The sequence below is a fragment of the Salvelinus sp. IW2-2015 genome, linkage group LG26 (genome assembly GCF_002910315.2).
Source record: "Salvelinus sp. IW2-2015 linkage group LG26, ASM291031v2, whole genome shotgun sequence".
Classification (NCBI taxonomy): Eukaryota; Metazoa; Chordata; class Actinopteri; order Salmoniformes; family Salmonidae; genus Salvelinus; species Salvelinus sp. IW2-2015.
In genome coordinates, this window is record NC_036866.1 from 4,870,605 (window position 1) to 4,885,687 (window position 15,083).

The 15,083-nt window shown below is 45.4% G+C and overlaps 1 protein-coding gene across 2 annotated transcripts in view; it reads right to left on the reverse strand.

Moving 5' to 3' along the window:
* Positions 1-2,623: 2,623 nt before the first annotated feature.
* cyp2ae1 (cytochrome P450, family 2, subfamily AE, polypeptide 1) overlaps positions 2,624-15,083 on the reverse strand; it is a 16,883-nt gene continuing 4,423 nt past the window's right edge. For both annotated transcript variants that reach the window (XM_023971003.2, XM_023971002.2), the window contains 7 exons: positions 11,064-11,213; positions 10,245-10,405; positions 9,913-10,089; positions 9,528-9,666; positions 9,043-9,230; positions 8,744-8,885; positions 2,624-3,536 (listed from right to left, as the gene is read on the reverse strand). In XM_023971003.2, coding sequence (XP_023826771.1) covers positions 3,361-3,536; positions 8,744-8,885; positions 9,043-9,230; positions 9,528-9,666; positions 9,913-10,089; positions 10,245-10,405; positions 11,064-11,213 — 1,133 coding nt within the window. In that variant the 3' untranslated portion in view covers positions 2,624-3,360. The remainder of the gene's footprint in view (positions 3,537-8,743; positions 8,886-9,042; positions 9,231-9,527; positions 9,667-9,912; positions 10,090-10,244; positions 10,406-11,063; positions 11,214-15,083) is intronic.

A 15,083-nucleotide genomic window follows, 5' to 3' on the forward strand; every position in this document is an offset into this window, starting at 1 on the left:
CCCGCAGCAGAGTGTACATCCCAAATGGCACCCTGTTCTCTATATAGTAGTGCACTATATAGGGCAGTGGTCACCAACCCTTTCTGAGTCATAATTCAAGCTGAGATCTATCTCTTAGATGAAAAACATGACTTATAAAACATAAGCCTAGAACATAACCCAAGCTTACATGAAGATAAACACTGGTGTGGGATTGGAAAAGGCCATGAAGGAGTAAAGTAGTACTGGACTTGGTTTTATATAGTATAGATCAGAGTTTGGGTCAATTCCATTTCAATTCAGTCAGTTCTAGAAGGAAATTCAAATTCCAATTCAAATGTTTTCTCATAGAGAGGCATTGAGGAGAATTGGAATTGCAGTTTACTTCCTGAATTGACTAAATTGAAATGGAATTGACCCCGATGAAACCCCTCTAACTGSCGTTTGTTTTGTTTACAGAGTGCTGCTGCAGCCCCCAGTCCTGTGATGGGGGGGATTCCCCCTGGAGAGGGGATGCCCGGTGGACCCATGCCCCCTGGATTCTTCCAGGTCACTGATTCCTACCACTCACACACCCCTCAATCTACACTCTATGGCAGGGGTAGGCGACTAGATTCAGCTGTGGGACGATTTATTTTGGAGCGAATAAAAAATAATTATAATCATTTGTACACTGCAAATTGACCAGAACTAACCCCAACTACAGATTTTATTTGAAAATAACAATACATTTTTTAGCTGAATTTTTCGATAATTTTTTGGGCTGAATTCCTGGTGATTTGTCATTTTTTTCACCCAATAGAAACATAATTTTTATGCTTTTGGCCCGCACACCGCCTGTTGCCGACCCCTGCTCTATGGCAGTGGATCCCAATTCTTTCCTTTCCGAGGACCACCAGATCTCTTGGGGGGAAATGTGTCGTGCACCTGAAGTACCCTCCCTGACCACAGCATTGCAGCATTGCGTTGCGGCATTGCGTTGCAATGCGTTCGGTGTGGTGCATACCTTGGATTTATCGAACGTATGTGTCAAACTGTACGTGTAGACGGCTTGACAGAAATGATATACAGTGAATGTTGAACTGTTGTTGCATACATATCCAGATGATGCTGCGTACTATTTTGCGCAGCGACGCTGTCAGCGTGTTCAAAGCGTTATGCACCACACCGAACGCACTGCAACTGCCTGTGCAACGCAATGCTGCAAGGCAAACGCAGCATTTCAATGGAAATGAATGTAATGTACCAACATGCAATGACTTATAAGGGCACCGAGCAAGACCCAGATGCAGACATGGGAGGCAGACAGTTCGAGTCTCTGATATTTATTATAATCCAAGGGGCAGGCAAGAGAATGGTTGTGTACAGGCAAAAGATCATAAACTAGGTCAGAGTCCAGGAGGTACAGAGTGGCAGGCAGGCTCGAGGTCAGGGAAGGCAGGATGGTCAGACAGGCGGGTTCAGAGTCAAGGGTCAAAACTGGGAGGACTAGCAAAAACAGAAATAAGGGGGGAAAAAAACAGGAGCACGGACAACCACACTGATTGACTTGACAAGACGAACTGGCAACAGACAAACAGGGAACACAGGAATAAATACCCAGGGACTAATGGGGAAAATAGGTGACACCTGGAGGTGGGTGGAGACAATCACAAAGGCAGGGGAAACAGATCAGGGTGTGACAATGACGCTGTCGGTGTGTTCGAAGTGTAAATCATGTAACGCTAATTCATAAAAAAAATATTTTGTCAGTATACCATGAAGAATAAAGGGATATAGTTCACAAACTGCATAAGAAACTGCAGTCTATAGCATTATGTTCACACAATTAAGTACAGTAATTAGCTAATACTGATTAAAAACTGTGTGGTTCGAGCCCTGAATGCTGATTGGCTGACAGCCGTGGTATATCAGACCGTATATCACGGGTATGACAAAACATTTATTTTTACTGCTCTAATTACGTTGGTAACCAGTTGATAATAGCAATAAGGCTCCTCGGGGGGTTGTGGTATATGGCCAATATTCCACGGCAAAGGGCTGTGTCCAGGCACTCCACGAGGCATTGTGCCTAACAACAGGCCTTAGCAGTGGTATATTGGCCATATACCACAAATGCCAGAGGAGCCTTATTGCTTAATTCTACCCTCCTGACTCTCCTCCAGGTAAACTAATGCGCCTGGGAGAGAGCCTGGCCAGGATGGAGCTATTCCTCTTCTTCACCTTCATGCAGAGGTTCTTGTTCTCCATGCCGCCCAGAGTGAAGCCAGTGATGGAACTACAACTTTGGCATCACCCTGTCACCCGTTCCCCATGACATCTGTGCCACCCCGCACCAATGAGAGGGCACGGATCCATTGAGGTGGCATGGTTTCCCCACGCCTACAGTAACAGTTAACATAATTACATGAGCAGTTTCACTCATCATCAATAAGCTCATAATAATCATACACCCTGTTTTGAATGGTCATGAGACAGATATTTACAGCGACGGTTTCACTCATCATCAGTAAGCCCATGTCTTGTTTTGAATTGTCAAATGACATAAACTAGGCAAGGAATGAATAGTTTTGTACAGTGAGGTGTTGTGTGCTATATTTGGGTTATAGATTTTGATGCTGTACAGATATAATGACAATCCATGTCTGAATGAATGGGATTATTTTTATTGTTATTGTTGATTTATGAAATGGAGAGACTGCTTTTCATTCATGTGTTCATTTGAGATATACAGTATTGCAGAAGATATGAAATAAGTATGATTAAGATAAGTATAGATAAAAAGGACTTGCCTTGACTGACCTTTGAACTATATTCTGAACTCTGATTATATATCGTTGAGGTGCTATTTTGACTTTACCTGGCACCTTACAGGAGCAGAGTATGTTCAAGCTAAAAAATAATGCTGTGTTTTGTTTTTCAGGGGAGTAAATAAGTAAAGTAAACACATTTTGTATACAATGTCTTCCAGAAATATCATTTCCAGTTAAATAAAATTAAGAAAGAATTTGAATGCAATTCTAATACACCACTCTTACAATATAAACGGCATGATGCACCAGCTGTATGCTGGAATTATCTCCACCTCTACTACCATACAAAATTCATAATATTTTAGACAGGTTTGACAAACAATGCTATTCACCTTCATCAACCAGTTCATGCAGGGCCTAGTCCTACACAAAGCACAAGGAATTCATATCAATCAAATTTTCTTGATTCCACACATCCTCCCTCCTCGTCTCCTTCTCAAGGCACATTGGAGCAAAAGATATGAGGTTCCTCCCCTCAGATCTTCTCCTCCAATATATCTTGAGAAGGAGGCAAGGAGACAGAACACAAGGAATCAACAAAATACAATAGAGATTGACCCAAGGTGTCTCATCGAGGCAAGGCACAGATTTTGAAGGGCTTTGGTCTACTGGTGATGCCCACCTGGCCCTCCAGGCCCAGCTCCCAGCCCTGTGGAGGTGTGAAGGTGAACCTCTGGAGCAGAAAGGTGAAGAACAGAAACAGCTCCATCCTGGCCAGCTGCTCCCCTGGACACATCCTCTTACCTGAGAGAGAGTAGAAGCGCACACACACACCACACCACAGCCGTCACACACACACATCACACACACACACACACACACACACACACACACACACACACACACACACACACACACACACACACACACACACATTTTTAACATGAGGATAGAGTGTGTGTGTGTGTGTTTGTTCTCCACTCTTCTACCCTCTGTGTCTTGGCAGAATATATGGAAAATTAAAACCTGAACAATTATGTTTACTGTATCCTCAAGACCCTGCAGTAGCACATTTCATTTTGAACAATCGTTTCTCTGGTAGGGAGGTTTGAAGGAAGATAGCTTTGTGATACATGTTTGGGTGACAAATTAAGGGGTTTTGTTATGAATTAACAGTATTACACTAACATTTTACATTTTAAAGGGTAATGGAAACACTTTAGGAAGTACATCTAAGCAAAGAGATGCATTCAATCCACTAATACTAAACATGTGAATTTAACATAAACACATCTCTACATTTAGTATTTTGATCCTCGACAAGGTTTATTTGAGCTATGATCAGCGCCATTTCAAATTGCCATAGTAACGACTGATGCAAGTGCATCACTGGCAGGAATCATCAAGTTGTCTGTGGTGTTGAGGCTTCGATCACACCGACAGCTTTTGCATTCGTTACAGAAGTACATACATTTCCAATGAAACGCTGTGTTTGCCTTGTAGCATTGTGTTGCAAAGGCAGTTGCAGTGCGTTCTGTGTGGTGCAAACTTTGGATTTATTGAATGGCCTGACAGAAATGGTAGCAGAAGGTGAATGTTGAACTTTTGTTGCATACATATTCAGATGATGCTGCATACTATTTTGCGCAACGACGCTGTCAGAGAGTGGCGCTTCGAACACACCAACATTCACCTTCTGCTACCATTTCTGTCAAGGCATCTATGCATAAAGTTTGACGCATACGTTCAATAAATCCAATGCATGCACTGCAACTGCCTCTGCAACACAATGCTGCAAGGCAAACACAGCGTTTCAATGGAAATGAATGTAATTCTGGTGTACCGAAATGCAATGACGCTGTCTGTGTGATCGTGGTGTTAACTAACATGCTGCCGAATATTCATCAACTCACCACATAGGTTATTCTTAATGTTTGTACATAGGCTACCAGAGTGAGGACAGACATTTTTTGGAATAAATGTGTTGAGTGAAAAACTTAAATAGCCCACTCCCTCCCCGGTATCATATTCTGCCGCTATACAACTTTGTACGCGTTGTTTGTTGGAAACCTTGTTATTTACTACGTTTTTGGAATAGATTCCTGTTGGAACGTTCCACAAATTATACCCACCCCTGAAAAGCTTTTCAACCTGGAGGAGACCGTGCAGGAGGTAGAGGAGGTACATGCAATTTCTAAGGCTATTGTTTATTTCAAGTATATGCAGTGATTCTTGAATACAACTATAGTCTAATAGATGCCTTAATTGTTTTCTAACAACAGGAAAGAATGGTTAGTACAGCATGCCAAACTGACCCCTGGGTGCCAGAGTGTTCCTGTGCTGCGGTGGACAAGAGGTCCACCGGGACCATCACTAAAGAGCTCGGGGCCCAGCTAGATTGCGCTCACGACCATCAGTAGACAACCGAGTCCTGCCCCTATACGCCACAGATGGAGCTGACAGAGTGAGATCAGCAAAGACCATAACTCGTTGTATGAACCTGAGAGCTCAGAATCACAGTCATCACAGTGYGAGCCAAAATATACTATCGATCACTTCGGGAGAGTGGCCATTCAACAGCAAATTCAAAGATACACCCATCCATAAAGGGAATCGGAGTGGAATTGTTTTCCCACAGATTTGTTTTACCCGTTTCAACGAATGTGCTACCTTGTCCCGGTCCTGCTGTTTCAACTCTCTTTCTCAACCTATGAATCCTCAGCTATGAAAAGCCAACTGACATTTGCTCCTAAGGTGTTGAACTGTTGCACCCTGTATAACCACTGTGGTTATTATTTTGTAAAAAAAGGGCTTTTGTAAAATACATTTGATAGATTTTTTTGTATGCTGTGCTGGATGCTGTGTATTCACTAACTGTCTGAGTGATGGGACATTTTTATAGTATCTGTAACATATTTTGGTGTGTATATAATCTGCATCTTAACTTCTTAAWGTGGCAATCAGCAGTAGAAACAATAAAGTGTCTCCCTGCTCCTCTTTCGGTAAATAGCTGAGGGATGGGACTGGAGAAATATAACCACTCTCAAATTCATAGACAGAGATATAGATGCAAGGACTGACCATCCATGATATCAACATTGTAATTTTGTTTCTATGATCTATTTCCACTACCATGTAGGCAGTTCGTTTTAGATAAAGGCATCTGCTAAATGGCATATATTATTTAAGTCTGCTTTGACAATGTGTAACCGATGTGAAATGGCTAGCTATTTAGCGGGGTGCGCTAATAGCGTTTCAATCGGTGACGTCACTCGCTTTGAGACCTTGAAGTAGTTGTTCCCCTTGTTCTGCAAGGGCCACGGCTTTTGTGGAGCGATGTGTAACGATGCTTCGTGGGAGGCAGTTGTTGATGTGTGCAGATGGTCCCTGGTTCGAGCCCAGGTAGGGGCGAGGAGAGGGACGGAAGCTATACTGTTACATATGCCAACTAGCTGCCCAGTGTAGTTACTATTCTATTCAAATAGATGGCAGCCACAGCTAGTTGAAGTCACTGCTCTAGCGACCGGGACACGGGATTAGTGCGTGTTGAAAGTAATTTTATTTTAAAAGCAAGTTTCTGGTTACGCTTGAACCTGTTGTTATAGTGGACAAGCTAACTAATACTATTTTTTACAAAAGGCGCAGGCACTATGTCTTGAAAGAAAAGGCTAGATTTACTAAATGAACTGGTTTTATTCAAACTCAAACCCTATGTAAATGCCTTTGCTTCTGGGTATGCGCGCCTTAAAACTTCTCTAGGATAGGTGGCAGCATTTTCACGTTTGGATGAAAAGCATACCCAAATTCAACTGCCAGCTACTCATCCCCAGAAGATAAGATATGCATATTGTTAGTAGATTTGGATAGGAAACACTCTGAAGTTTCTAAAACTGTTTGAATCATGTCTGTGAGTATAACAGAACTTATTTAGCAGGCAAAACCCCGAGGACAAACCATTCAGTTTTCTTTTTTTTTGAGGTCACTCTCTTTTCAATGGATTTTCATTGGGAATACAGATKTCTAATTGACCTTCTTGCAGTTCCTACCGCTTCCACTGGATGTCAACAGTCTTTAGAAATTGGTTGAGGGTTTTTCCTTTGTGTAATGAAGAAGTACGGCCATTTTGAATCAGGGTCACTTGTTGTGTACTGTTAGATAGAGGCGCGTGACCAGAAAGCATGCAACAGATTGTTTTAATCCTGTATTGAACACAGATCATCCCGTCTTCAATTTTATCGATTATTTACGTTACGAAATACCTAAAGTTGTATTACAAAAGAAGTTTGAAATGTTTTGGCAAAGTTTACAGGTAACTTTTGAGATATTTTGTAGTCATGTTTCACGAGTTGGAACCGGTGTTTTTCTGGATCAAACGCGCTAAATAAATGGACATTTTGGATATTTATCGACGGAATTAATCAAACAAAGGACCATGTGTGATGTTTATGGGACACATTGGAGTGCCAACAACAGAAGCTCGTCAAAGGTAAGGCATGAATTATATTTTTATTTCTGCGTTTTGTGTCGCGCCTGCAGGGTTGAAATATGCTTATCTCTCTTTGTTTACAATGGTGCTAACTCAGATAATAGCATTGTTTGCTTTCGCCGAAAAGCCTATTTGAATTCTGACATGTTGGCTGGATTCACAACCAGTGTAGCTTTAATTTGGTATCTTACATGTGTGATTTAATGAAAGTTAGATTTTTATAGTAATTTATTTGAATATGGCGCTCTGCATTTTCTCTGGCTTTTGGCCAAGTGAGACAGTAGCGTCCCGCCTAAACTCAGATTTTTKGATATAAATATKAACTTTACCSAACAAAACATACATGTATTGTGTAACATGAAGTCCTATGAGTGTCATCTGATGAGTATCATCAAAGGTTAGTGATTAATTTTATCTCTATTTCTGCTTTATGTTACTCCTCTCTTTGGCTGGAAAAATGGCTGTGTTTTTCTGTGGCTATGTACTGACCTAACATAATCGTTTGGTGTGCTTTCGCCGTAAATAGTTTTTGAAATCAGATATGTTGGCTGGATTCACAACAAGTGTAGCTTTAATTTGGTGTCTTTCATGTGTGATTTCATGAGAGTTTGATTTTTATAGTAATTTATTTGAATTTGGCGCTCTGCATTTTTACTGGCTTTGGCCAAGTGGGACGTTAGCGTCCCACATATCTCAGAGAAGTTTTAAGGAAGAAACGACACATGCCGTACACCTCGTCTAATTCTCCCTTGTGCCCATAGGGTGAACTGCCGATAAACTGCCAGCCTGTATGGTAAGCAAACAAAATCATTGAAGTTAGTCTGATACCGAAACTAAATCACAATGTATTTATGAGCACGCCCCATTATTGGTTAGAATGAGATTTCATCAATCATGACGCTGTCTGCGATTCCAACTCCGGTCGTCTAAAGGCACTGGTCATGCACATCGTTATAAGAAACTGATTATATATATTGAGCACCTACCCACTACTGATATTAACCTTAAACAATTTATAATAAAGCAACATTTCACCAATTATTTAACTGGCATATCGGCTGCTGACTGGTCGAGTAACTTCATAAGGATTAGTGACACGTCCAAGAAATACATCGCCAGACAGACTGACAGGAACCTCTGACTGGATGTAATACATCACCATCCAGACAGACTGACAGGAACCTCTGACTGGATGTAATACATCACCTATCACGCTGACTGACAGGAACCTCTGACTGGATGTAATACATCACCATCCAGACAGACTGACAGGAACCTCTGACTGGATGTAATACATCACCATCCACTGGGATTTTGTGCTGTATCTACATTATTTCATTCTCTGTAATAAACTCATTCTCAGACTCGGAGCTACTCTGTAAATTCAGCCATTTTTGGGAGTTCCAAAATTCTCTCCTGCCAGTGACGCAACAATGCTAATATGGCGATTTACAGTTACAGTTAACTGCCATTCTAAATCCTAGTGTTTCTATTCCCCTTCAAATGCGTGTTAATAATACATTACCTATAGAAAATGGGATAAAATTGTCTTTTTTGACAAATTTTCCATTTGTATCCAGGAAATGTCCAGGATTGAACTGATTAGGGGTTGCATACTCATTTCTGTCCTGTAGGATTGGTTTTAACATTGGAAGCACCATCATTCCCTGTGCAAAACAGAAGAGTCAATTTGTCAAACGTCATTGCCAGTAAAACCTTCAGTGTCAACATGCACTATTGAACCAGCACGCATCAACTCAAACATTCAGTTGATCATGTACTCCAGCAGTAGAATCACAACATATCCATCGACCCTACACCCACCTTGGGCACTAGATACCCCGCCACGGTGGTGTCCTTATTGGCCACTCTGGGAGGCGTGAAGGGGACAATGTTCCCAGACCTCTGGATCTCATGGATCACAGCATAGGTATACGGCATGTTGGCTCGGTCGTCCATTGAGGGCTGGCGTGCCGAACCTATGACCTCATCGATCTCCGCTTGCACCTTCTCTACGGAGGGAGAATGAGGAAGTTAATGATTGGCTAGAGCAGATGGCTGCATAGCGCATACAGTATAATGGATTAACATGCCATAAAACAAGTAATTTTCCTGGTAAGCACTAGGCTAATATAACAGAGTACTGTTAGGGCCTGTTTACGCTTAGCGCCTATTTCCTGAACACAGATGAAGCCTAGTTCTGGACTTAAAAACATGCTCAATGAAAATGTTCTATTGTGCCTGTTAAACCAGCCATTTGACACCAACATTTTTTAATACTAATAGATGTGTTCCTGCCAGTGTCACACTTTGAATGTCAGGGTACTTGGCCATGTACAGCATTGCCCAGAGAAGGGTGTTGGACGTTGTTTCTGTCCCGGCCCCAAACAGATCCACCACGCAGTGCAGCAGGTTCTCCTCAGTGAAGCCAGCCGCCCCATCCTGATTCTGCAGGGGGAATGGTCATCAGGTGATGTCAAGTTGAGGGCAAATCATCATGCATTGTCAGGCTGTGGGGAGTTTGCTGACAAAGTCATATTAAACCACAAATGTACAATTTTCTTGACGAAATTAGCCCAAAATATGACAAACTATATTAACACGGCTATCGTAATTCTAAAGAGATGAGAGTAGATCACAGGGAGTAACTGTTAAAGATGGAAAAGAGCTGAAAAGGTCCGGCTGTGGTATTACCTTCTCTATCTCTTCCAGGTAACAGTCTATGTAGTCTCTGGGGTTGGACGGGTTTCTGTCCTCTTTGTGTTTCTCTACTTCCTCTCTGATAAACTGCTTTATGGTACCAAGGTTGATGAAGGCTGATTGGTGCCTCCCAGGCAAATAGTGCATCAGTGTGGGAAACTGATTATACATCTGTCGAAAGAACAGGAAATTAGCCTGAGAAGGTAGATTTCCTGAGGAGAATGTGTGTCCTTGCAGATGCTGTGCACTATAATTCACTTTGCCAAAKAAATACACTGATCACCCAACAGAGAATAGCAGACACGTCTGTGTCGTTGTAACCATACCCGTCCACAGAAGGTAGCAGGCAGCTGTAAAACGTCCTCGGAGCATTTCAGCATGTGGTGGAAGTGGTGGTCGTTGTATTCAAACCTACAACCAAACACCAGGGTGCAAACGATGTTGGCCACTGCATTGTTGGTGACGTCTTCAGGGTTAAAGGGCAGGCCTGAAACAGTTCAGAGGTTGGGTCAAAGATGGTGGATAAATGAAGATGTCTTACTCAGACAGTTTAGACACAGATTCAACAATGAGCCAGATATTTCACCGGATGTATAAGTGTGAAGAATCTGGTTGACGTTTACAATCAATAACAAATACGGTGATAAGCCCAGTGGCCAGCATTGGGAGATCATGGACCGAGATGGATTTTGGCCAACATTATGAAACATTTGATCTCAATACAGTTTTCTGTTCCAAAAACTAAAATCTGTTATGAACAGATTGGACTCAGTTTTGTAGATTTTACCCTTTGCCAAAGCCAAAAAAATAAAGCATTGTTTAGAACTAGTGCAAGGGCGAATTGAGTTATTGCACACGCGCACTTCACAGAGTAGGCGTTCCCTAATGGAAATATGCAAATAAGATGCTTGTTCATAGCATTCATTTACAAGTAGAGAGAGGATACCTTGATCAGAAACGGTTGGACATTAAAGCTAAGAAACATCTGGACTTCACAATAGCAACGTTTTGGGTTTGAACGCCAGATAGCAATTAACCATACAACAACTAGCCATTCTGGATAAGAGTGCCAGTTAAACAACTGAGACTGTGGTTCATTCCCTGGTTTGGGCACCATAAAAGTGTAACATAAACGCTGACTTCACCTCTCTCTGCCAAGTAGACATCACACAGGAAGTGGCTCTCCTGGAGGATGGAGGTCTCCAGGGTCTTCTTCCCCACTCCAAAGTATTTGAGCGTGGACACGGCAAAGCGCCTCTGCTGCCGCCACATGTGACCGTTAGAGGAGATCAGGCCTAGATAACCATCATCCGGTCAAGACATAGAGACAATGACAGAATTACTAAGATTAAATATGACTAAATAAGACCCAATATGACTGTGTGGTTCTGCCTGATGGGTCATTCTTGAATTGTGGTGGTAAATGCTTTCCGTTAACTTTGGCACCATTTTGTAAAAACACAAAAATGCCAAAAACGTGACAAATAATACATCTACTGCAGTTTTATTTAACTGTTATTTAATGCGAAAACCAATGTAAGTCCTTTATACTGAAAAGCATATATTTGTATGTATTGTAGAAAATACTGGGGGCTAGCTAATTGGCTTGTCCCACTGGTGATATGTAAAAGTGTTGTGAAATGCTTTGGGGATTTAGAGATATTATTTTGAATGCTAGACAGTGGGGGAAAAAGTATTCAAGATATTGTACAGATCAATAAAAACAAAGAAGGCTATTAAAACACCTTTTTTTTCTAGCAGAATGTGTCTCCTTCAATGTTATGTCATTGTTGTTACCGCCTTTGTCACRCCCTGGCCTTAGTATTCTTTGTTTTCTTAATTATTTTGGTTAGGTCAGGGTGTGACATGGGGAATGTATGTGGTTTTTTGTAGTGTCTAGGGTGGTTGTAAGGTTTAGGGGGTTTATTAGAGTAGTTGGGTTTATGTTTAGTATAGTAGTCTAGCTGTGTCTATGGTTGAGTGTAGGTATCTGTCCAATTGTTGTTACGCCTTTGTCACACCCTGGCCTTAGTATTCTTGTTTTCTTAATTATTTTGGTTAGGTCAGGGTGTGACATGGGGAATGTATGTGGTTTTTTGTAGTGTCTAGGGTGGTTGTAAGGTTTAGGGGGTTTATTAGAGTAGTTGGGTTTATGTTAGTATAGTAGTCTAGCTGTGTCTATGGTTGAGTGTAGGTATCTAGGAAAGTCTATGGTTGCCTGAATTGGGTCTCAATTAGAGACAGCTGGTTATTGTTGTCTCTGATTGGGAGCCATATTTAAGGCAACCATAGGCTTTAGCTGGTTGTGGGGAATTGTCTATGTTGAACGTTTGTAGCCTGTGTGTACTACGTTTATAGCTTCACGTCGTTTGTTGTTTTTGTATAGTTTGTAATAGTGTTTCGTTTCATGTTCATCTTCGTAGTAAATAAAAGAGATGGCTTATTTTCCACATGCTGCGTTTTGGTCCGTCTCTGCTCCACACGATCGTGACAGAATTCCCACCACTCATCGGATCAAGCAGCGTGTGCAACAACAACAGGACCCACCTACACAGGACTATTGGAATTGGAAGGAAATTCTGGACCGCGAGTACCAGGAGAATATAACCGCCCAAAGCTGAGCTGGAGGCAGCTAAAGCAGAGAGGCGGAGATATGAGGAGGCAGCAAGGAAACAAGGCTGGAAGCCCGTAAGTCAAACCCAAACATTTCTTGGGGGGGGGGGCTCTCGGGTAGTTTAGTTGGGTCAGTCGGGAGACGTGAGCCAACTCCTCCTGCTTACCGTAAGGACCGGTGAGGGCGGATTTGGAGGTGAGTGACGCAGAGACAGTAAAGGAGTTAATGGAGAAATTGGAGAGAGAGTTATGAGGGATGTACTGGTTTGGTGCATGAGGCACGGCATTCGTCCGAATGAACGTGTTGGTGAGTTATGTCACCGGGAACAGCTCTCCATACTCGTCCTGAGGAGCGTGCTAGCCGTCTGGTTAAGACAGTGCCTACAGCACGCACAAAGCCTCCTGTGCGTCTCAGAGTCCTGTGCGTCCTGTTACTGCTCCTCGCACTAGCCCTGTGGTGTGTATTCCAGCCCAGTATCACCAGTGCTGACACCACGCACCAGGCTTCCAGTGCGTCTCCAGAGCCCTGTTCCTCCTCCACGCACTCTCCCTGTGGTGCGTGTCTCCAGCCCAGTGCCTCCAGTCCCGGCACCACGCACCAAGCCTCCTGTGCGTCTCCAGAGCCCTGTACGCACTGATCCTTCTCCCCGCCACTCGTCCTGAGGTGCGTGTCTCCAGTCCGGTACCACCAGTTCCGGTACCACGCACCAAGCCTCATGTCGTCTCCAGAGCCCTGTACGCACTGTTCCTTCTCCCCGTACTGCCCTGTTGTGCGTGCCCTCAGCCCGGTACCACCAGTGCCGGTACCACACATCAGGCCTATAGTACGCCTTGAGAGTCCAGTGTGCCTGTTGTTGTTCCCCGCACCTAGCCTGAAGGTGCGTGTCCTTAGCCCGGTACTCCAGTTCCGGCACACGCACCAGGCCTACAGTGCGTCTCAGCGGCCAGAGTCTGCCGTCTGCCAACGGCGCCTGAACTGCCCGTCTGCCCAGCGGCGCCTGAACTGCCCGTCTGCCCAGCGGCGCCTGAACTGCCCGTCTGCCCAGCGGCGCCTGAACTGCCCGTCTGCCAAGCGGCGCCTGAACTGCCCGTCTGCCAAGCGGCGCCTGAACTGCCGTCTGCCAAGCGGCGCCTGAACTGCCCGTCTGCCAAGCGGCGCCTGAACTGCCCGTCTGCCCAACGCCGTCTGAACTGTCCGTCTGCCAAGCGCCGCAATGAACTGCCCGTTTGTATTGAGCCTTCAAAGCCGCCCGTCTGCCATGAGCCTGCAAAGCCGCCCGTCTGCCATGAGCCTACAGAGCCGTCCGCCAGACAGGAGCCCGCTAGAGCCTTCCGCCAGACAGGAGCCGCTGAGCCTTCCGCCAGACAGGAGCAGCCAGAGCCTTCCGCCAGACCGGATCAGCCAGAGCCTTCCGCCAGACCGGATCAGCCAGAGCCTCCGCCAGACCGATCAGCCAGAGCCTTCCGCCAGACGATCAGCCAGAGCCTTCCGCCAGACCGGATCAGCCAGAGCCTTCCGCCAGACCGGATCAGCCAGACCTTCCGCCAGACGGATCAGCCAGACCTCCGCCAGAACGGATCAGCCAGAGCTTCCGCCGAAACGGATCAGCCAGAGCCTTCCGCCAGAACGGATCAGCAGAGCCTTCCGCCAGAACGGATCCAGCCAGAGCCTTCCGCCAGAACGGATCAGCCAGAGCCTTCCGCTAGCCAGTGACCAGCCAGAAGCCGTCAGCGAGCCATGACCAGCCAGAGCCGTCAGCGAGCCATGACCAGCCAGAGCCGTCAGCGCGCCATGACCAGCCAGCAGCCGTCAGCGAGCCATGACCAGCCAGAGCCGCCAACCAGACAGGATCTGCCAGAGCCGCCAACCAGACAGGATCTGCCAGAGCCGCCACCAGACAGGATCGCCAGAGCCGCCAGCCAGCGCATGAGCGTCCAGAGCCGCCAGCCAGCCATGAGCGTCCAGAGCCGCCAGCCAGCCATGAGCGTCCAGAGTCGCCAGCCAGCCATGAGCGTCCAGAGCCGCCAGCCAGCCATGAGCGTCCGATCCGTCAGCCAGCCATGAGCGCCAGATCCGTCAGCCAGCCATGAGCGGCCAGATCCGTCAGCCAGCATAGCGGCCAGATCGCAGCCAGCATGAGCCGTCCAGCCAGGATCCGCCAGAGCCGTCCAGCAGGATCCGCAGAGCCGTCCAGCCAGGATCCGCCAGAGCCGGCATCCAGCCAGGATCCGTCCCTCAGTCCGGAGCTGCCGTCCCTCAGTCCGGAGCTGCCGTCCTCAGTCGGAGTGCCCCTTATCCTGGTGCTGCCCCCTTATCCTGGTGCTGCCCTTATCCTGGTGCTGCCCCTTATCCTGGTGCTGCCCCTTATCCTGGTGTGCCCCTATGGCTCCCTTATCCTGGTGCTGCCCCTTATCCTGGTGCTGCCCTTATCCTGGTGCTGCCCCTTATCCTGGTCGCCCCTTATCCTGGTGCTCCCTATCCTGGTGCTGCCCTTAGTCCGGTGCTGCCCTTAATCCGTGGGGTTAATGTGGAGGGTGGCCATTTGGAGGAG